Genomic DNA, 21627 nt, shown 5'->3' with positions numbered 1-21627 from the left:
TGGTGGAGTGTAGTTTACAGCATGCACATCTGGTAACAGCACATGGTTAGCTCCTCTAACAGATAATGAATTTTAAGACAAGGCTACAATGGTCAGAACATGCCATTCAATGCTACTCAGTGAGTATGTGGTTAGAGATTTGTTTGGTCTTTTGCAAAGCATTAAGTGGTGCAGCTCCATTGTTATACCTCCTGGCACTTTCCCTAGCATTTTCCAGGATTTACACTAGAATAAGCAACTCTTAATGGCCCCCTGAGCACAAATATTCTACTGCTTTCTCAAGGCTAGAATGAAGTAAGCACATCCGGCAGGGAAAAGATCCTTTATTATTTTCAGTCGCTGCTCTCAAAGAGAAGGAAGATAGACTGAGAGATGGAAATGATCCAGCTTCTTCCATCATGAAAGTTTGTCAACCATGCATGACTATTTCCATTGCTGCTGTCTCCTACATGTGAAAAATCCAAAAGAATAGATGCCTCAATTCCAGCTAGTGGAATGGATGTGATCAGCAAAGGGCATGGCTGCCAGCAGCAAATTCCAACATGTCACAGTCTGTGGTCATTTGATTTGTTACAAAAATGCCACCCAGTTGTATTTTAATTCTGCTCTTATCTTGCCAAACCATCAGGGCTGCTTTTAGTTTGGTGGTGCAATGCATACATACACACATACATACATACATAGTACTATCACCTGGCCATAGAGGTGGGGGGAAGAGGGCACGGGGTAATGGTGAACTTGTCAATAATTAGATCACTAATGTAATCAAGCCTGAAGGCCAAATAAAGAGCTTATTCACAGTCACTTTAGAGAAGACAGTCTGTTTTGTAGCTTAGCTTTTATATATGGATTGCATGGACTGGGGAGTGAACGGTACATTTTGAAACTTTAACAATACTAAACACTGACATAAAAATGTCATAAACTTATTACAGGAGATGTCACACGATGTCACGAGTCATGAAACATTATATCCAATGTCATTTTATCGTCTCTGGTAACTGTCGAGACAGATGTCATAATGTTTGATGTCATGACAGTAAACTAAAGCACACAAAATACCATGAAACATATGCTGTCATGATGTCGACATTATGGCATCGATTATGACAATTACCAATAATGGCAACATGACTCTCTTACATCTCTGAACAAAATTTATTATGGACAGCTCACAACAGCGTATGGAATCTGCCATGACTTGTTTATGTATATAACGTAGCACTGTTCAAGAACAACTATTTTATTTAGAAAAAGGAAAGCAAGGAAATTGTGTTTTTCCATTAAATTACACACACAACAAAAGTTTTCGATTTGGAGGTGTTAGCAGATTAAAACAAAGTACCAGTCCCACCCAAGTGGTGTAAGAACAGTGCGTCAATGCTCCAAAGCAAAGAAATGCACCCAAAGAAGGTTCAGAGGCAGAGAACTGTGCTTAACAAATAACAAACGGTCTGGATTGGCCTCTTACACAATAACAACTTTTATTCATTTGTTTATTCTGGGAGTGCTGTCAGATGCCACTGAGCTATGCAATCCACTGGGTTGGCAAGTAATTGGTATTTCTGAACTCTCCCCCTCTCTGCCATTTGCCCTCTGTGGCCTTGTGCCAACCTCCAAACTGTACTGTATTCCTCTGGGTAAAAGGAGCAGTGTGAAAATCAGAGCAAGAATTAAGAGTCATGTCCAGCAACAAACTACTTTTGTTCACCTTCTCAAAAAGAAAGCATCCCCATAGACAACAAACAAAGGCACAGTTCCTTCATTAATTTAAAGGACCAATTTAATGGAAAAACTAAATTTCCTCACCTTTTGGAATAAGAGTTTGATATTATATTTAAAATTTCTAATTTGCAATTAAGGTTCAATACAGACCAGTCATTCCTCAGCACATATACGCAAACTACACTTCAAAAACAGCCTATTTTAAACTCATTGTTGTTGATGTCACGAAAACCAATGCTTTTCCATATATCCCCTATTCAGCCTGCAGCACCTTAGCCTCACAATTCCCACTGAAGTTACAAAAAGCACTTCAGTCTAGACTACGTTTCGAAAGAAGGTCAATACAGGGCAGTCAATCAGCACACAGATCATTAACATATACCCCAATATTAAAGGTGCAGTAACAAAAACAGCCATTTTACTTCTAAAAAAGATGAAAAAGTCCTGTAAAAATTTGAAGTCCTGTAAAAAACTGTTGTTGGTACATAGACCTGTACAAAGGTCAAATTGACCCCTGGGGGACAAACATACAAAAAATATTGTAGAATTACGGGCCCTTTAAAGTGAACCTAAGAAAGTTCTGTTGGGTTTAATCTGCAACAGTTCAAGACAATGAATGGTGTGTATCATCTAGAGCTTAAAATCCTCCCACACCAGGAGTTCCATAGAAAATACCCCAGAACAGCTGCACAATCACTCCGCAGGTGACCTAAAACAGCCTGAAGTAGCCTCATCCTGCTAAAAATCTATAGAACAGTCAAACAGCCCAGCCACCACTTGCATGTTTCTTAGACTAAATCTGACCGTCTGCTTCACAGGGTGCTTGAAAAGCAGCTGGAATGGACAGCAAGCTACAAAGAAATGTGAATCAAACTGCAAAATCGCCACCTTCCAGTAAAAGATGATCAAATAATCTGAGCAGTTCTTCCCAGACTGCTGATATATAGCTTGAACAATTGATGGTGAAAAAAAACACAGACACCTTGAAACTGGAAACTGGTTCCTGGTGGTTTTGTAATATGTCTGGCTTTTCTTAATGGGCCATTCGGGTTGATATCACAATGTAAAGGATCTTAATGTTTTAACAGGTGATCTGTGACACATCTAATGGGTTTCTAATACAATTTAAAGGTGTTCTACAGGACAGTAGTCGTATGTAAAGGCAACTATTAAGAAAATTACCACCAGGAAGCAAAAACATCAGGTTTTTAATGCTAACCATGGCTCTATTGGTCTTTTTCCAGCAAGGAAGCCTTGCTTGGATTCTCCTGATGTTTACTGCAGCGCCACCAGCTCCAGCCTGCAGCTCTCAGCGCTGAAGAGGCGGAGACACGGGGTCACGTGACTTCAGCTAATCACGCCAATCGTAGTCGTAGCACTGCGAGTCCAATCGCAGCCTTCAGTGTTTATAACGTTAAAATAAGACATGACGGTTAGCTAAAGATGGGATGTGACCGTAGATATACGTATGTACAAAGACCTATACACGCAGTACAGCCGCTAATCTACAAATCCAGGGCTCTGGCACGGCTAAGAAAGGCAAGGCGCGCGTGCAAACACACCCAGGTTTAAGGGTTTAAGGGTTTAGAGAGGCGATGGGCTAAGCATTAAGCGTTTTAATCGTCTTTTTCCCTCGCTTGTATGCGTTTTACTGACCTCAATATGCTCAGGTGTCGTCCCTGCATAACATACCGCCTTGACTAATAATCCACAGCCCGAGGTTCACATACACCACATTATCATGTATGATAGGATCCAGCGCCTGTCACTGCAATTCATATTCCACAGTCCAAATCCTACAATTCTGTCATCGCTTTGGACTGAAACAGAGAAACGCAGCTGGGCTGATCTAAACAACAGACGTGTCACCAGTTCGGTAAAGAAGAAGGAAAGATGAATGTAAATGAGCCCCGTGAGGCTCGCTCGCTCAGCTGGGCTGTGCCTTTGCTCGCTAATAAGCTAATGCACACCACAGACACATAAATAAGAAAGGGGCGCACAAAAGGTGGGTACAATCTCCCCCTTCTTTCCCTATCGTGGGTTTATCCTTTTTTGTAACCAGCTCAGAATAGCAGCGAAGCTAGAAAAGGCGAAAGCAGCAGCCTCTTACCGTTATGGATCCAGGTTGTTGAGGGTCGCCTCCTCGCGCTGCCAAAATCAGCAACAATGGTTTGAGGGGGAAAAGGCGACGTGTTGCGCAAATGCAGCAACCCTAACAGGGGGACAGTATTAAGGCAGTGGGCCCTCGCCCCGCTCCTGTATTCACCGTCGCTGCTCGCCGCTGTGCCCGATCAGTCCAGAGCCTCCGTCCGCTCCCGGGTCCATTTACGCTCCCGCTTCCATTTCTGATTCCAAGCGGAGCAGCTGCTGGACTGATGCGCGCTCTGGGCGTCTCCGTTTCCTGTCCAGCCCTGAAAAGCCAGGCAGGCGCGCTCCCGGCCCTACCCACCCACCCACCGCACGTCACCAAATACATGCAGTAGCCCTCGGTGAGTCTGCGGATGAGGAATGGTCTGATAGGAACACGTTTCTGCTCCCCAACAAAGCAAGAAGAGACGTTCATTTAGACAAAATATAACGTAAAACCATCATTACAGTGGCAAACGTTAGAAGAGAGATCTCAGCACACCTTCTATAATTTTGAGCCAGAAACGGTTGTTCATTTTTGATATTGTATTTTCTCAATGGGTTTCTGGAAAAGAAGTACATCAGCTATTAGTTGTAATTCAGCTACTATTAATAACACATAAATCCAGGATTATGTAGTCCAGTCATTTGTATTTACCTGAAGGCTTTCCATAACAAAAGAGCTATGAAGACCTCCCTTTTTTTAAATGAATTCATTAAGTCATTCAAAAATCATAACCATCTTGTATTTCAATGATATTACAGGGCTATGCAAACATTTGAACACCCCTGGCCACATTTTAACGCACAATTTCTATTTATTTTCTGAGCTTAACATGTTGAAAAAAAGATAAAGCAGAAAATATAAAATGTGGCATCATTTTTGCACAGGCCACCATTTATGTTTTATTTTTTCCAATACGTTAAAAATTAAGAAAATAAACAGTAAACATGCACTAATATGTGCAGAGGTGTGTTTGCTGTAAAATATGTATATATATATATATATATATATATATATATATATATATATATATATATATATATGTGTGTGTGTGTGTGTGTGAATACAATGAATGCACTTTATATATACACACACACATATACATACACATATATATATAGTGTGTGTGTGTGCTTTCATTGTTCAAATATACTTTATTTGAGTCCTCAGATAATTAAACACATGGGCATATCAGGGAAGATAAAATACTAAACTATCCATGGCTCTCAGACAACAGGGCTAAGAATTTCTGATATATCATTTAGGGTATATTCATGGCCACTGATATTAATGTGTTTCATAATTCTTAATCCAATCTGATCTAATCTGCCTTATTTAGATAGTACTATATTCCAGCACATTATAGGCCTATAATCACAGTCTGTATTCCCAAATCAGGCAATTTGTACAACTGTAATCTCTCTCTGATCCCTCGGCCCACTTCTATCCATAGGAGGGAAGGCCAGTGTCCTGGCTAATGTTAACTGCAGGCATTTCTGCATTTCTCAGAGTTCAACCACGCTGCCACTGATGTTAGCTGTTCATTTTGTGTAAGCCCCCACCTGCATGCAAACACACAAGCTTTGCAGCACTACTGTGTTATTGTATATGAACACATTTTAATCCACTTATAAGCATGCAATACATATAATAAAATGTGTAATTTAGCTGATTTAAACAAATATTATGGTGGTCATCTGCTAATGAAATATATTGGTGTGTCATAATGTGCCTTGAAAGTTAAAAGTAATATTTCTTAAATGTAGGGAGACAAATCATAATGATTACTGCAATAAAAATTGCATAAATGTATAAATACAAATAGACAGCATAATATTACAAACAAAAACCATGAGGGATATCTATGCCTTCAAAGAAGTTTTAATGATTTCTGTGAAACAAAGAAAAAAGCAAGACTTTTAATTTTTTTGTTTATTTTTATTTCATATAATTTATTTTGTATGCATGCAAATTTTGCCAGTATTGTAATTTTCTTCTTTCATTGTTAAGTTTTGTTTGGAAATAAAAGGATTAAATCTTTGAAGAGCTCAAAGGAAAAGTGTTCAATCAGGCTGTATCAAGGTAGTAGCCAGCTCTCCTATTGGTTAGGCCTTCAGGAGCAGGACTGATGGCATAAATCCTCAGATGAACCATTCTCTTCATTAGGAACCTAAATTCATTAATTAATCATTAATCTAGCAGTAATCAACCACGTTTTTAGTTCCAGTGGCCAATTTAAGAAAAGCCACTCTGTCCTTAAACCAGTAACTATGTCTCAGTATGTGCTAATGTACCTGTATAGTATAAAAAAATATAATCGAAAAAGCAAACTTACTTTGTTTTTCCTCAGCTATAGCCACGTTTCTTGCGCCTCCGCCAGGAAACTTTTCAGCAGTATAATAGTTTAGACAGTGTTCCACCTAAACGTTCCACCTTAAGTTCAGATTTAAAGTATCAGGAAAACAACCGAGTGCTTCTAAAGGCAAATAAGACCATTCGTCTTCAAATTATCGATATTCGGCTCAATGTCTTTCTTTTTTATACTAGCTACTAGCTAGGCTAGATTCTTGTCTGCATTGCTAGGGTGACCAGCAGTCTGCCAATCTTCAGGGTTAAAGGAATTAGCAATTATATTAACGCCAGCATTTGTTAAAACTGTAAGAGCTAACTATCGGCAAAGCTTTATTGTTCTGTAAAGGAGGGTTATTTTAAGTTTATCTACAAATCCTATTTTGCTGTGGAGCCACAACAGGGCAGTAAAAGACCCACGGACCCCTGCTATAGGCCTTCTGGTAACAGCGATATCTCAGTGACTGAGAACAGGACTGCTAGCCTAAACAGTCTGATATGGCAGGTAAAACAGCAGAAGCTCTATGCCAGCCTTAGGTAATTTAGGAAATCACTGTACAACTGCTTCATACAAGATAAAATATATGTTAATATGTCTTTTACAATCTACAAATTAAACATGGAAATATGAAATGTCTTACCAACTTCAAATGTCTGTGTATAATCAGAGCATGTTTATGTGAATCTCCATTAACGCTAGCTTAGTAATATATGGGTGTGTGTGTGTACATATTGGGGTGATATGTGTATGTATATATGTGTGTGTATGTATGTATGTAGGAGTGTGTATAGGTGTGGAGGTATGTGTGCGTAGGTGTGTATATATAGGGGTGGATGAATATATGGGAGTGAAAGTATGTAGGTGTATATATGGTCGAGGATGTATATATGAGGTTGAGTGTATGTGAGGACAGCTGGTTCTGGGTCGGGGGATTGCTGTCCCCGGTCCTCTCCCGGCTGCTCCCCTGTGGTTGCCACTTCCCCCCCGGATGGGGGGGCGCCTTGGGGCTTCAGGGCCTGGCCTGGTACTCCGGCGTGACGGTTGGCCCGCTCCCCTGGGTGGTTGTGTTCCTGGGCGGCTCAGGGCCCCTCGGCGGGGATGGGGCCCTGCTGGGTGGTGGGTAGCTCTCGGGCGCATGAGGCGCTGGGTCTCCGCTGCTGCCTCGTGATGGGGGGGGGGCATCCTGGGGGCGGCTCTGGTTCCTCTGGTTCCCCCGGATCTGCACTCCGTGGCTGGGGGGGGTGCTGTCCGGAGTCCCCCTCTCCCTTCCGCTGGAGTGGGCATGCAGGGGTCACTGGGAGATGCGGCCCAGGGTCTCCACTACTCCTGGGGGGGCCGCGGCGGGCGGGATTCCCTGGTCTTTCTCTGCCTTCCTCTGGCCTCCGGGGAGATGTTGTCGCAGCTTTCTGCCCTCGCTATTGAGTGCATCTTGTGACAGATTTATACTGTACTGCACTCACAAACACACACACACACACACACACACACACACATACTTCACAGTCATTTGTGCAGTATTTCCAAGTGCTGTACGTCTCCGGTACACTTTCTTCTCTTTTCTCAGGAGCAGCAGTTGGTGAACCATCGCCGTGTTTTTTTTTTTTTTTTTCTGCCCTTTTGTTATTTCCCTTTTTTAACTTTCTCTCCCCCCCCTTTTATCTCTCCTCTCCCTTCTTTACAGATTCCCCTGGCCTGTCAAGTCTGGCATGATGTTGACACATTTCATTACAATATCAAATGTATAAACAAAATGAAATTAAATAATTAAAAAAGAAAGAAAGAAAGAAAGAAACACTGACAAGATGAGCCTATAATCTATAGTGCTCATTTTGGAAAAGTAAATTTGTTTGGCACAGTAACGCAGTCTGACCATAATTCTGATTGCAAATCTGCCAGACAAGACAGGCAAAAAAAAACAAACAAAAAAAAAACGCTAGCTTAGTGCTAGGAGGACCTCTGTCTAAACCAAATAACTGACTGTATTAGAGAAATAAGAAAGTGGATGACACTTAATTTTCTCCTACTAAATTCAGATAAAACTGAGGTCCTCCTACTAGGTCCCAAACTTGATAAAATTGATAAAATCGATAATATTGTAGTAGAAATAGATGGTCACCTAATCATACCAGGTAAAACGGTGCGAAACTTAGGAGTCATTTTTGACTCAGTTCTTTCATTCGATGTGCATATATGCAGCATAGTTAAAACCGCATTCTTCCATCTACGTAATATAGCTAAACTCCGCAACATACTCTCTCATGCAGATGCTGAGAAGCTGGTGCATGCATTCATAACCTCTAGACTGGACTACTGCAATGCTTTGTTGGCTGGAAGTTCATGTAAATCTTTGAATAAGCTCCAGCTGGTTCAAAATGCAGCTGCTAGGGTGCTCACCAGAGCTAGAAAATTTGATCATATTACACCAATCCTCTCATCCCTACATTGGTTACCTGTTAAATTCCGTATAGACTATAAAATACTCCTTTTGACGTATAAATCTCTTAAAGGGCTGGCCCCGCAATATCTGGCGGAACTCCTTATCCCTTATAACCCGCCACGTACACTCCGCTTGCAAGAGGCCGGCTTATTATCAGTCCCGCGTATTAGAAAAAACAACGCATTAGGTAAAGCTTTCTCTTATAAAGCTCCGCAACTTTGGAATAATCTCCCTATTAATATACGGGACTCAGACACACTCTCAGTCTTTAAATCCAGACTCAAAACATTTCTTTTTGAACAAGCTTTTAGATAAATTTATCATAGCGGTTCTCTCTACCTGTAGCCTGCAGCTATTCTACTATTGTCCAGTGCACACAAACTTAGTCTGTACTGTTGGTCTCCCTTTAACGATTTCTCTTACAGCTCACACACCAAACACAAACCCTGTTCTAATCATTATCTTTCTCTTTTTCCCCTCATGTCCTGAGCTGCTGTCTGGAGGTGTCCATCCAGGGTCCCTGTGCTTTTTCACAGGCGTGCCCCGCTCTTCAGCAAAGTATAAAACCATTCTAACCTCTTTTTCTTCCCTCCCACTCTGTTCTCTCTCTCTGTCTCTCTCGCATGCGTCGAGATGTTCGGTTGGCCTGTCTGGAGGTGCCGATTCGTGTTTGCAGCACTCTGGAATCGGCCCTGTCCCGCTCAACAGAGATTAACACAACCCTTCTAACCTATCTTTCTTCCCTCCCACTCCGTTCTCTCTCTCTATCTCTCTCACATGTGTCGAGATGCCCCGTTGGCCTGTCTGGAGGTGCCCCATTCGTGGTTCCAGCGTTCCAGCCATCTTCTTGCACTCTCTTTGTACTGTTGTTCTTGTTTCTGTTCTGTTTCTTCTGTGCGGGTCGACCCACGGGGGTTGGGTTCCTCGGACTGAGCCTTGGTCCCTTCTAAGGTTTCTTCCTCTTAAAGGGAGTTTTTCCTTACCACTGTAGTCACCACAAAATTGGCTTCACTGTGGTGATGCTCATAAGAGGCGTGGACCTGTTTTTCTGTAAAGCTGCTTTGTGACAACCTTGTTGTAAAAAGCGCTATATAAATAAACTTGAATTGAATTGAATAGTGCTAACATACAACTAAAATATCGGAAGCTAGAAGAAATTAACATTATCATATGGGTATTTTTCCTCGTTTTCACCAAGACGCTTACGGTCCGAAGTGAAGGCCTAGCAGAAATAGCCTCGGTTCACCACCAATTATAGTGCTGTCTACTGTATCTTGAGCAAGGTCTTATTTGTATACAGTTGACACATGTAATTTCTGTACACATTTCCTGTAATGGAAGGGGTAATGTTTAGGAGAACAGCACCACCTCATAAGTACAATCACACCGCAGTCCCAAAGCGTCCTCTTCTCGACTCGTCTCTACATACTGACTGGATTTTGGTGGGTGAGGGGAACTTAAAAGGCATAATACGAGCAGCCTATATGGGCAAGAGCACAGCAGTGGTTGTGGTCAGAAGGTATAGACTAACCACATCTAACATATCTGATGAGTCATCACCTCACAAAGTGAAACTGAGACCACTACAATCTGAGCCCACTATCTTTTACAATCTCTGCACCCAAAACCTATTACTGTTTTGATAAAGCAGAAGTGCCTGACCTATTGCTGTTTTGTAATATGCTTTCGCCTGTGTTCATTCTTTATATTAGACATTCATTTTCATTCAGAATTTTCTTTCAGATTCAGGTTTATTTTAATCAACTGTTAAGAAATCATTCAATAATTAAATAATCAAGTAATGGTGGATGTTAAAAATATATAAATGGATGTTAGAAAAAATATAATGACACTTCCAAAAAGACACACCTTCCTGTATTTGACAGAGAACTCGTGTGCGTCAATTTGATCTGTGTGTAGTCTGTCACCAAGTGGTTCATATATGCCATTGCAATGCAAAGTCTAATACAGTCGTAGGCAAAAGTTTGGGCGCCACTGGTTAAATAACGTTTTGTTGATTTTCTAAATGAAAAATATCACATCCTCTACAGAGAACATGCATTTGCACAGTTTAATGTGCAAATGCTGTTTATTTGTTGGTTTTCACATATTGTATTGTGTGACCTAAATGTGGCCTGTACCAAGGTTATGGCACATTTTAGATTCCATGTTTTTATTATTATTATTATTATTATTATTATTATTATTATTATTATGTTTTAATATGTTAATACCAGCAAAGATCAACAAAACATCACTTGACCTAGGGTGCTCACATTTTAGCAGGGAGACTGTATGTCATGAAATGGTTTCATCATCTAGTCAAGCTGTAGGGCTTGCAGTATGACTACTGAAAATGCATTACATGTCCAAAAGCTTATAGACACTTGCTTATCCAGCATTTCTTTCAAAATCAAAATGAATCTGTAGTTTTCTTCTTCTACTGTTACTCAGTTTGATTGCTTTCAGCCACAGAAGCATTAGTGAGGTGAGATACTAATGTTGGATGGTCACTTATGGATCACAAACACCAACTCATCACCGATTTACTGGATGAAGCTCAATCACTTCAGAGAACGCAGCTCTACTGCTCCACTGCTCCACAGCCTAATGCTCATACCCTAATGCATCATACCCTTCTAGCTGCTGTCAGGCATCAGTGCATCTAAAAGTACCTGAATTCACTAAATAGAAGGGGTGTCTGAATATTTTTGGACATGTAAATAATTTAATTTAGTAAATAGATCATTTAATTTAATATTTAATACTTTATTTCTTCTATAAACCAGCTATTACGTTCTTTCTCAGACAACTGTTAAAAAAAAAATAAACAGGAAAGTTACATGTATGCCAGCAAAGTACAAAAAAGAAAAAAAAAGAAGTTTCAGTTCAAAAAATGAGAAATAAACGTGACCAACGAAAAGGAAAGAAGTGACTCACTGCTGAAAGATTCAAAGGTGGCATCAGGACACATATCTACAGGAAGGGTGGAAAATAGAACAAGAAGAGAGGGTTATATACTTTAAAAGTGCTGCCAGTTTTCCACTCAGCTACTTGTTTAAAAACACAAAACAGGCAGTCGAAGGTGAAAATGGATTTTAAATTAATCTACTCCAAAGAAAAAATGAAAAAAACAGAGCCTCTTGTGCAGTGCTGTGTCTCTGTCAGTTAGGTAAATCAGACGGTGCAGTTGGTGCAGTCAGTCTACCTCCTCTGTAGGCTTCTCGACCTGCGTGCCCTCCCCTGCCTCATCGAGAACAGGAACCAGGTATCTGTTGCTGTCATTTCTGAGAGACTGCAATACAGAGATGCTTGACTACAGGATCATTCTCATCGTCGCGATCCTCACCATCTTTCATTCAACAATTTCTGAGTACCACGTTCATGCGAAGAACGGCCCACACTGCAAATCAAATGTCAAAGGTTTGTGATTTCATTCTATTCAGTATTACAGATTAGTGCTTGATTTGTGGCTTATGGTAGCACTCACGGCAGGCTGTTGTGAATGGACAGAAGAAATGAACTGAATATGTGGTTTGAACATGGTGAGGATTCTCTAATCTAAATGTTCTAAGTCTCTAGAAAGGATCACATCTAGAAAACTGTACTTTTACATGCTTATCTACAGCACTAATTAATGTAGAAAAATACAGACACGGTACTGCATTTGTTAAGCATATTTGGCAAAAACAGCCTCTTTTTTACTCGGAGTAAACAGTTTCGGGGTAAGAGACGTTAGCTATAGTGAAAGGAAAATGTACAGTTGGGAGATAAACAGATAGAAGGAGGAGGGTGGCGACAGACCACATCCTGACAATATAAAACACCCCCTCCTTCTCACCATGACATTATACACAAACAACAGCATGTTTCTATTGTGTTTTCAGACATGCTCCTGGCTATACAGAGAGTAACTGCAAACGACAACACTGCTTCAGTCCACTGCCCAACACTGAAAGATGATGAGGAGAACGTTCACATCAGTCTATACAGAAACACATGTGAACTGCACTCGACTGATTTCAGAAGGACTCAACCATCGAACAACTCAGATCTCCAGCACAGGCTTCATTTATCCATTGAGAAGAATACAGTCTATTATCTGATAAGCCTGCCTCAAGTCAATGACACAAGCCTGTACTGTTGTGAAGTCCAGCATGGCACCACTGACAGCAGAACAGCCTGCACTTTGCTACTTGTTAAAGGTACTACAAACAGAGGTTAACAGTACCATAATCACACACACACACACACACACATACAAACTACATATTTTTTTAAATAAATGCTTACTGCTCAGATACATTTTCTCAGATGACCAAGAACTTTGCACAGTACTGTTTAAATATAAATTCAAGCCAATGCATACATAAAATAGAAACTACACGACAGTACTGTGATGACTGATATGCCGTAACAAAAATTAATTTCTCTGAAGCATCATCTTCCTGGTTACTTAACAAGAGAAAGAAAAAAAGTCCCTTAACATTTTTATTCAAATAATCTTTTTCTTTTTTTTATTTTATTCAAATAAAATCTTTTTGATTAAGAATGGTGTGTGAAGGCAGATGAACTAATACTTTTGGTAATATAGTATATATATATATATATATATATACATATACTATATTAGTATACTATACACACACTATATTTCCATTCTTAATCCACAGGGCTTAATATGATGTCAGCTCACTCTTTGCAGCTATAATAGCTTCAACAATTCTGGGAAGGCTTTTCACAAGGTTTAGGGGTGTGTTTATGGGAAATTTTGACGATTCCTCCAGAAGCACATTTGTGAGGTCAGACACTGATGTTGGACGAGAAGGCCTGGCCTACTTCATCCCTAAGGTGTTCTATCAGGTTGAGGTCAGGACTCCGTGCAGGTCAGTCAAGTTATTCCACACCAAACTCACTCAACCATGTCTTTATGGACCTTGTCTTGTGCACTGGTGTCATGTTGGAACTGTTCCCACAAAGTTGGGAGCACGAAAATTTTCAAAATCTCTTGGTCTGCTGAGTCCATTTCACTGGAACTAAGGGGCTGAGCCCAACTCCTGAAAAACAACCCCACATCATAATCCCCCTCCTCCAAACACTTGACACAATGCAGTCAGACAAGTACCATTCTCCTGGCAACCGCCAAACCCAGACTCGTCCATCGGCTTGCCAGACGGAGTGTGATTCGTCACTCCAGAGAACACGTCTCCACCGCTCTAGAGTCCAGTAGCGGTGCGCTTTGCACCACTGCATTTGACACTTTGCATTGCACTAGGTGATGACTTGGATGCAGCTGCTCGGGCATGGTAACTCACTCCATGAAGCTCTCTACACTGTTCTGGAGCTAATCTGAAGGCCACATGAAGTTTGGAGGTCTGTAGCGATTGACTCTGCAGAAAGTTGGTGACCTCTGCGCACTATGCGCTTCAGCAACCACTGACCCTGCTCTGCCTATCACTTCGTGGCTGAGCTGCTGTCGTTCGCAATCGCTTCCACTTTTTTATAATACCACTGACAGTTGACAGTGGAATATTTAGTAGTGAGGAAATTTCATAACTGGACTTGTTGCACAGGGGGCATCCTATTACGGTACCAGACTGGATTTAATTGAGCTCCTGAGAGTGACCCATTCTCTCACAAATGTGTGTAGAAGCAGTCTGCATGCCTAGGTGCTTGGTTTTATACACCTGTGGCCATGGAAGTGATTGGAACACATGAATTCAATGATTTTGATGGGTGACTGAATACTTTTGGAAATATAGTGTATATACACAGAAGTTTGAAAACCCCTAGTCAAATAGCATTAGTGCCCAAACCTTTGTACATTTTGTACATAACTATATATATATATATATATATATATATATATATATATATATATATATATATATTACATTTTTTTCCACATAGAGTCACTGTCATATCGAAACCTGTCAAAAAGTCTGTTCTTCTCGATTTTTTAAATAATGTTTTATAACTGCAGCTGCCCTTTAAATGTGCAAATGAACCAGTAGAAATGAACCAAAAAGATTTCATTTGAATAAAATTTAAGGGAGTTTTTTTGCTTTCTTTTGTCAAGTTACTAGGAAGATGATACTTCAGAGAAATTAACTTTTGTAACGGCATACTAGTCATCACAGTACTGTCATGTAGTTTCTATTTTATATATGCATTGGCTTGAATTTTAATTTAACAGTACTGTGCAAAATTCTTGGGCATCTGAGAAAATAAATAAGCATTTATTTAAAAAAAAAACACTAATACTGAATTTAAAACAAGTAAATAAATAAACTGCAGTGTGATTTTCTGTGTGTGTTAGTTTAACTGTTTCCAAGCTGGTATGTACACTTTCTATCTAATAGCTAGTTTGGATAATTAATCCTTTATTAAATTAAATTAAATCAGATGAGCTGCTGATTGAATTGAACAAACCACTAGTTTTGTGTTGTCCTGAGAAGTCAGGAACCAAACCTGTGTGCTTCTAACATGTTCTTCTAACTAACATATCAATAACTGTTTAAAAATTAAAACGAATGATTGCTTGTAGTTTTTTCCAGGCAAAAACACACTTTCTGCCTAGAAAAACAGTTTTAAACAGTTTTTAAAAAGTATTTTATATAAAAACCTGTGCTCTGTTCTTTGACCTCTAGATGCAGTTCCTTTCTGTTCTTATGAGGGAGGACCAGTGTACTGGCTGATGCTAACTGTAGGCTGTGGGCTATTTGCTTTGTACGGCCTTATTGTCACTGTTGTCACCTGTTCCTTTTGTGTGAGTCCCTCTACACACACAAACACGCACACACACACACACACACACACACAGTGTTTTGTCAACACAAGTGTTAATGTATATTTATGTGTGTACTGTTCATCATTTTTCAACACACAATACAAACTGTATTTCACTGTATATGACAAGCTTCCCACATATGAGGGGTGGACAACTGTTAACTTGTTGTGTCAGAGTGGCTGTTTTCTACAAAAGTTCAAAACTGGTGTTTCTTTTTCTAAACCAGCGGAAACTCAAGAACGAAGAGGAAGATCAGAATGATTATTGCAACACAAAACCAGGAGAATTCAAAAGAGCCAAATGAATTCAGTCTAGCTTCAACAGCAAATTACTGCCCACCTGTGCATCTACAACTGAATATATGACCAGTACAATGTACCCATTAAAGAGCAGCAATCTGCAATCATGTGTTACAAAGACAACCAACCACTGATCCATAACTAGAACATATACAGTCAACTGTATGTCTGATTCAGTTCATTCAATAGGTTTAATAACTCTCATTATATTCTGCATTTTTATTACGTCTTGTAAATATTTGTTGTCTTTGAATACTGTGACATCTTCCATCTACTAATGTAACAATACTCTAACATATACAACATCTATGCAGACTGTGGACCTGTTGTTTAAGACAATGTAAAAATTGTGCTCTACAGTATTTTTTGACTTTTAGACTCATTATTTAGATCTTTGTTTTAGCATAATGAAAACTTTGTGCCAATCAGTATTAACTTTGTGCATCATCATTATTGGAATCCAAATAAATGTAATTCAGGTGTACCGCTCGCTGTTGTCTCATCTTTTCTTAGTTATAACATTAAAACAACTTTCTGAAGAATAGAATCAGCGCCTTTATGCCACTCTGCACAGCTATGGCATGTTCTACAATAAGCACTGAAAAACAATTTGAGTGTGCATGACGTGCACTCTTAAATAATACATTTCATGACTTAGCACAAGTGTTTCACAGAAATACCAATATTTGTTTCCATTCTTGGTTATCAGAGTTTCGGTCTGAGTTAAGCTGAGAGTGGCTATCTGAGTTAAGCTCTGATCAGGTTTATTCATTTTGCTGATATGTTGCTTTTTTGCATTTGCACGTTCAACTTTTTCCCCTCCCTGAGCAGCAAACGCACATTGCGTATATCATGCAAATGCAAAAAATTGAGCTCTATTCGGGCAGTTTACCGTCAGCTTGAGGTTTCCTGCCACAGTTAATGATGTCACAAAGCTTTCCACAATAGTTTGAAGATTTTCAAGCATAAAAAGACATTGGGCAATACCACCGGAGTTACACAATGATTGCCATCCTGATGACAGTGATCTTGGGCATCCCTCTGGGGAATGGTGAGTATCTGGAATGTAGATGTTTATGGATTGTTTTAAACATTTTGATCTTTTACTAACACTTTGATCTTTCTGTGTCCCTCTCCAGCCTTCAGTGTTTCACAGCCATACTATGTAGTGGGCAGTCAGGGACAAGCATCCTTGCATTGCACCTTCAGCATCAAGGCAAAAGAAATGAAAGTGTCCCTGTATAAAGGGATGTATGGGGAAGAAAGGATTTGCAGTGCCAATATCAACATCTCAGAGCCCCACATAGTGACAGATGGTAAGGTGCACTGCAGAGGAAATGTAAGCAAAGGCAGAGTGGACCTGACCATCTTTGGCTTGAAGGGGGAGGACACTGACCTCTATCGATGCCAAGTGGAGATCATTTTTCCACCACCGTACCTCAGCAAGTTTGGGAATGGCACACTGGTGTATATTCCAGGTAAGAGATACAGTCTTACAATTCCAGCTCAGTCAAGCTCTCTGTCCTATTTATCTGTTTCCTCTACCCATTTCTCTTTCATCTGTTTAGGGGCCTATTGTCTGTCTGCCTCAAACCATTGTACTCACCTGCAGCAATACTCAATGTAAATGGAATGTCTGTGCATTTTTGTGTGAACTGGTAGTTGTAAAAAACAGGTTCTGATACTTTACATTTTAAAATAGTAGAAATGTAAATAAGTGTAATACAAAATGTCACACATTGATAGAGTAGTTATAGTTTGCTCTTCTCTACAGCTGAGTCTGAATTACATATACATTACCATTACTTTTTGCTCTTATAATTTGTTGAATGCAGTAATTGGCAACTTCATTAAATGTGTGTCCTCTATAGCTGCATATACCTGCATATAGCTGTCCTCTATAAGCAGCTAACAAGCTTTCGTAGTATAAATTCAGACATTTAGAAGTGAGTTTACTGATATATACTTGTCTTGTACTATTCACAATTTGTATATGCTTCTATAAACAGTATTTATAAAAATGGATTTACAAATGTACTGAAATTCAGCTAAAACCAAGTAATGCAGGAAAGAGCCCAGCAAAGGCTAAGACGACTTACACAGGCACCGTTTGTTTATTCACAACACTGTATTTATAAAAACAACACTGATTACGGATTACACCTTACAACTTCAGTTACAGCTGTAGAATCAGTGTAGCTAATAAAGTGACCACTGTAGATGCAGACGCAGAAGCACACCTTGTCATGACTCTAGAGGGAGCCAGAGGGCATGGTAGGGTGGTATGACACCTGCTCCTCCCGACCTTGGACGTGTATTCAGAAGGTTGTGGTTGATGCAGTGGAAACGGGGCCTCCCCAGCATCCGAATGGAGACAACTCACTAGAAACGTGAAGCTTAGCTTTGACGTCAATAGCTCTGTGGATACTTTGATCATATTTTTGATGTTTGAATAAAAAAGTCTTTGTCTGAAAATGTAATTTTCCATTTTCTAAAAAAAGTGTCTAATGACAATACATCATAAATGTCATTTGGCAGAAAATGGCTAGACTCAATTCCTGTGTATTTTCTGCTATTAATAGACTGTCATGTCTTTCCATTCTAGAAACCCCAGACTGCCCCACTGAACACACCGAGGCTAGAATCCAGGACAACCCAGAGATTACACCCATCCAAAGCCCCTCACTACCCCTTATTCTGATATGTGCCATTCTCATAACCACCACCATCATCCTCATTCTGCAGGTAAGCTCTGCTCAACCCCAGGCTGTGTCTTTTTTAGATTCTAGACATTCCTAAATTCAAATGTACTTGTATTTCATATACTGTGGCTGCTGCGACATACATTGCCTGTATTTCTTGTATTTATTATTCCTGCTTATTGTCCTATCCACTACTGTCTCTGCACCTTTAGATGAATGGAACTAGTTTTTGTTATAGGTAACACTGACAAACTGAACACTGAATTATACAGTGCAGAATAACCACAGACTCTTTATTTGAAGTTAAGTGTTACCTAATCACCTTTAAAATCAATTATCGTTTATAAATTGTTTGTTTGTTTCTTCCCAGGTGATGAACATGATCATTACACCATCAAAGTCCAATCACGTGCCACAAATAGCTCCACAGAAAGGCGATTACATGAACTTCTGGTGATATGTACAGTATTTATCACTGATCTCCAACTAATTCTGCATTATTACAGAATAACTACTATTTTTTTTATTAAAAAAATGCTTAATTTTTATCTAAAGGTAGATGAAAAAAATCTAAATGTATTTGTATATATTTTTAAACCTATGTTCATGCCAAGGCCTTGCCATATAAGAGACAGTACTACAACAAGTATATAGAGTGCCAGTTAATAAAATGCACTCTTTTTTTCAGGTTAGTTACATTAGAAGATTTATTATCACATCAACCGATTATGTTGGTTTAAGAAAAGAACAGTTTGACCTACAAACAAACCATGTGCTGAAATATTGTACATTACATACATGCTTTTTTGTTTTTAATAATATGTTTATTATTTTTGCCTGTGTGCACCAGAACATTAGAAGCAATATTTTCTTGTGAAATGTCTTCCTAATTTTCAGTGGGAAAAGAAACATTATGTGACATGTTGTTTCCTATGGAAGTGTACCAGATGTTGAATATTGGCAGGAATTGTCCTATCAGTCAAGTAAACTCTGTGAAAAAAAAATGTGTCTGTTTCCTGTAAGTACTAACCGCCAGTGTGTGTTGATTTCATCATACATTCTCAAGCTGAGTAGACCCATCTTGATTCAAAGAAGAATTGACTCAGAGTAGTAACTCCCCTGTCATTCTGTGCGTTGATTCAGTAGAATACTAAAACGGTAGGGTGATGTTCATTGATGACGCCTGTCAGAATCAAGGCTGGAATAAGCTTGTCTCACCACCCCACTAAAATCAAAAACACATTAAACAGCAACAGAGCAGACTCTGACACAGAGGAAGTCTGTGTGACACAGATTGAGCACAACATTATGTTTACCTACACATGGATGCCACAAACAGATGGCATCAAACTAGTATTGCATCCACTGCTACAGTAAGACATTGAAGCCCTATCAGTCTATACTAATCTTTTCCACAGATTTCACCACAGAGCTGGCTGTTATCAGTTAGAAATAGTGATTTTTTTCACCACTCTCTTTTTCAACGTATAGCTCAGTTAACGTATTTTCAGGCCCTGTATCCTACCTTTTTCTTGCATTTTATATTTTCCCCTGAGGTCCTTCTATGACATCTGTGTGGTTTTATTTGTCTTCATTTATTTTTTCTATTTCAATGTCCATTTATTCTTTACAATTAAATAGAATGTTTTTGTTGCTGTATCTTTAAGACATATATATAAGATTTAAGTTCTTATATCTTATCTTCTTATCTTATATATATCTTCTGATTGGCTGCGATGTATTATGCCTCATTCAAAAAAGCAGTCTGGTCTGAAACACTCCTAAACTTTAGTCAAAATGGTCAGATCTAAACTGATGAAGAATCTATAGGTGGACGTATGCACATGATCTGGTTTTTCATGGCATCACAAAAACAATCAATTCAAAACAGGCTGCTTTTGCAGCTTAGTTTTCACATATGGCCTGTATGGCCATATATATCTGGATGCATGGCCACACATCTGGATGCATTTCACATGTTTTAGGTGACCTAACCATGAATGTGTTTAGCGTCTGTACTGAGTCAGCAGTCTGGAAGTAACAAAACACCTTAAACTGTCAGTTAAAAAAAGTCAGTAGTTTTTCTCAAAGTTGTCAAGAATGTGCAACTTTTAAAAAGGGTTCTCTTTTACACTTAAGTTTGTAGTCATTACAATTGTGTCAGTGTCTTAAAAATAAATACATTAAATAATGATGTAGTTACTTGACCTTAAAAGCTCAAGTTTCTGTAACATTATAGTTTGTGTCAGGAATATTTATACTTTATTACACTTAAAGGTTACGTGCATTGAACCCCATGTACAATTTCAGATACCTTCAAAAAAACATGTTTCAAAATTTAATTCATTTGAGGCAACGGATTACCTCAAAAAGTTTGAGTAAACTTGACTGTAGTTATCATCCAATACCTGTTTTGACTCAGTCAGCACTAAATCACGTTTGCCCTGATACAATATAACAAATCCATGTAACAGCTGGGGGCACCGAGAAAAATCTGGAACTAAACTTTGTTCTTCAAACTAATTTACAATGTCAACACATTTTTTGTAAACAAGAAATGTTTGTTGATTTTTGCAGCATTGGTGTTTTTAAGGTCTAAGAACATTATTATCAGTTTATATAAAAATTACAGGCAAAAATGCAGTTATTGTCCAGATAAAAGTTTTTCAATAATTTGTTTACATATTCAGAATTTCATTTCATTATTTAAGCAGAAAGTCATAAATGAATTGTGAACATAATAACAATATGTTCACAAACAATCCATCTAAGACTTTCTGCTTAGACAATTAAAATGAACCTCGTGTAAAGCTCATTGAAATTGTGCCCTAGTAAAGGAGATCTCAGGCTGAAGCCAAGCTCTGAAATGTGTCAAGCATTCTGTCAGAGCACTGATCTAAGAAAGAATGAATTAACCTGATGCCTAATGAACTTCTTCTGCCAGCTATTTTTGTTCGCTGGTACAATAAGGCACAACATTGCCTTTGTTGAATCAGAAAAAATTTGGTCTCTCTCTCAAAAAAAAAAGAAAGCTGGGCGTTCCTGTGTGTGCCTAAACAAGCTCCACTTAATCCAGCAGGTAACAACTAGGGCCAGACATGGATTAAGCCTAGTCTTGGACTTAACTGCAGTGCTAATGGTGGATCACCATCGGAAATTCATTTTAGTCTAAGACTGGTCTTAATCTGGGTCT

The 21627-nt window shown here is 39.2% G+C and overlaps 3 protein-coding genes across 6 annotated transcripts in view; 2 read left to right on the top strand and 1 right to left on the bottom strand.

Annotated features, from left to right (window-relative positions):
* Positions 1-4146, bottom strand: part of raph1a (Ras association (RalGDS/AF-6) and pleckstrin homology domains 1a) — a 95039-nt gene extending 90893 nt beyond the window's left edge. For all 4 annotated transcript variants that reach the window (XM_017691713.2, XM_017691714.2, XM_017691717.2 and 1 more), the window contains exon 1: positions 3836-4146. The gene's annotated coding sequence lies outside the window, so the exon portion shown is untranslated. The remainder of the gene's footprint in view (positions 1-3835) is intronic.
* A 7665-nt stretch (positions 4147-11811) lies between these two features.
* On the top strand, positions 11812-16216 carry LOC108423875. Its single transcript, XM_017691477.2, has 4 exons — positions 11812-12066; positions 12531-12848; positions 15294-15412; positions 15660-16216. Exons 1-4 carry the CDS (start codon positions 11952-11954, stop codon positions 15735-15737), a joined length of 630 nt encoding a protein of 209 aa, XP_017546966.1. The 5' UTR covers positions 11812-11951; the 3' UTR covers positions 15738-16216.
* Positions 16217-16631: 415 nt separating this feature from the next.
* Positions 16632-18975, top strand: cd28 (CD28 molecule). Its single transcript, XM_017691476.2, has 4 exons — positions 16632-16783; positions 16872-17210; positions 18338-18477; positions 18805-18975. Exons 1-4 carry the CDS (start codon positions 16735-16737, stop codon positions 18889-18891), a joined length of 615 nt encoding a protein of 204 aa, XP_017546965.1. The 5' UTR covers positions 16632-16734; the 3' UTR covers positions 18892-18975.
* The last annotated feature ends 2652 nt before the right edge of the window (positions 18976-21627 follow it).

This window comes from Pygocentrus nattereri, chromosome 6, assembly GCF_015220715.1.
Source record: "Pygocentrus nattereri isolate fPygNat1 chromosome 6, fPygNat1.pri, whole genome shotgun sequence".
Classification (NCBI taxonomy): Eukaryota; Metazoa; Chordata; class Actinopteri; order Characiformes; family Serrasalmidae; genus Pygocentrus; species Pygocentrus nattereri.
Note: the sequence above shows the minus strand (reverse complement) of the source record. Positions and strands in the feature narration are given on the sequence as shown.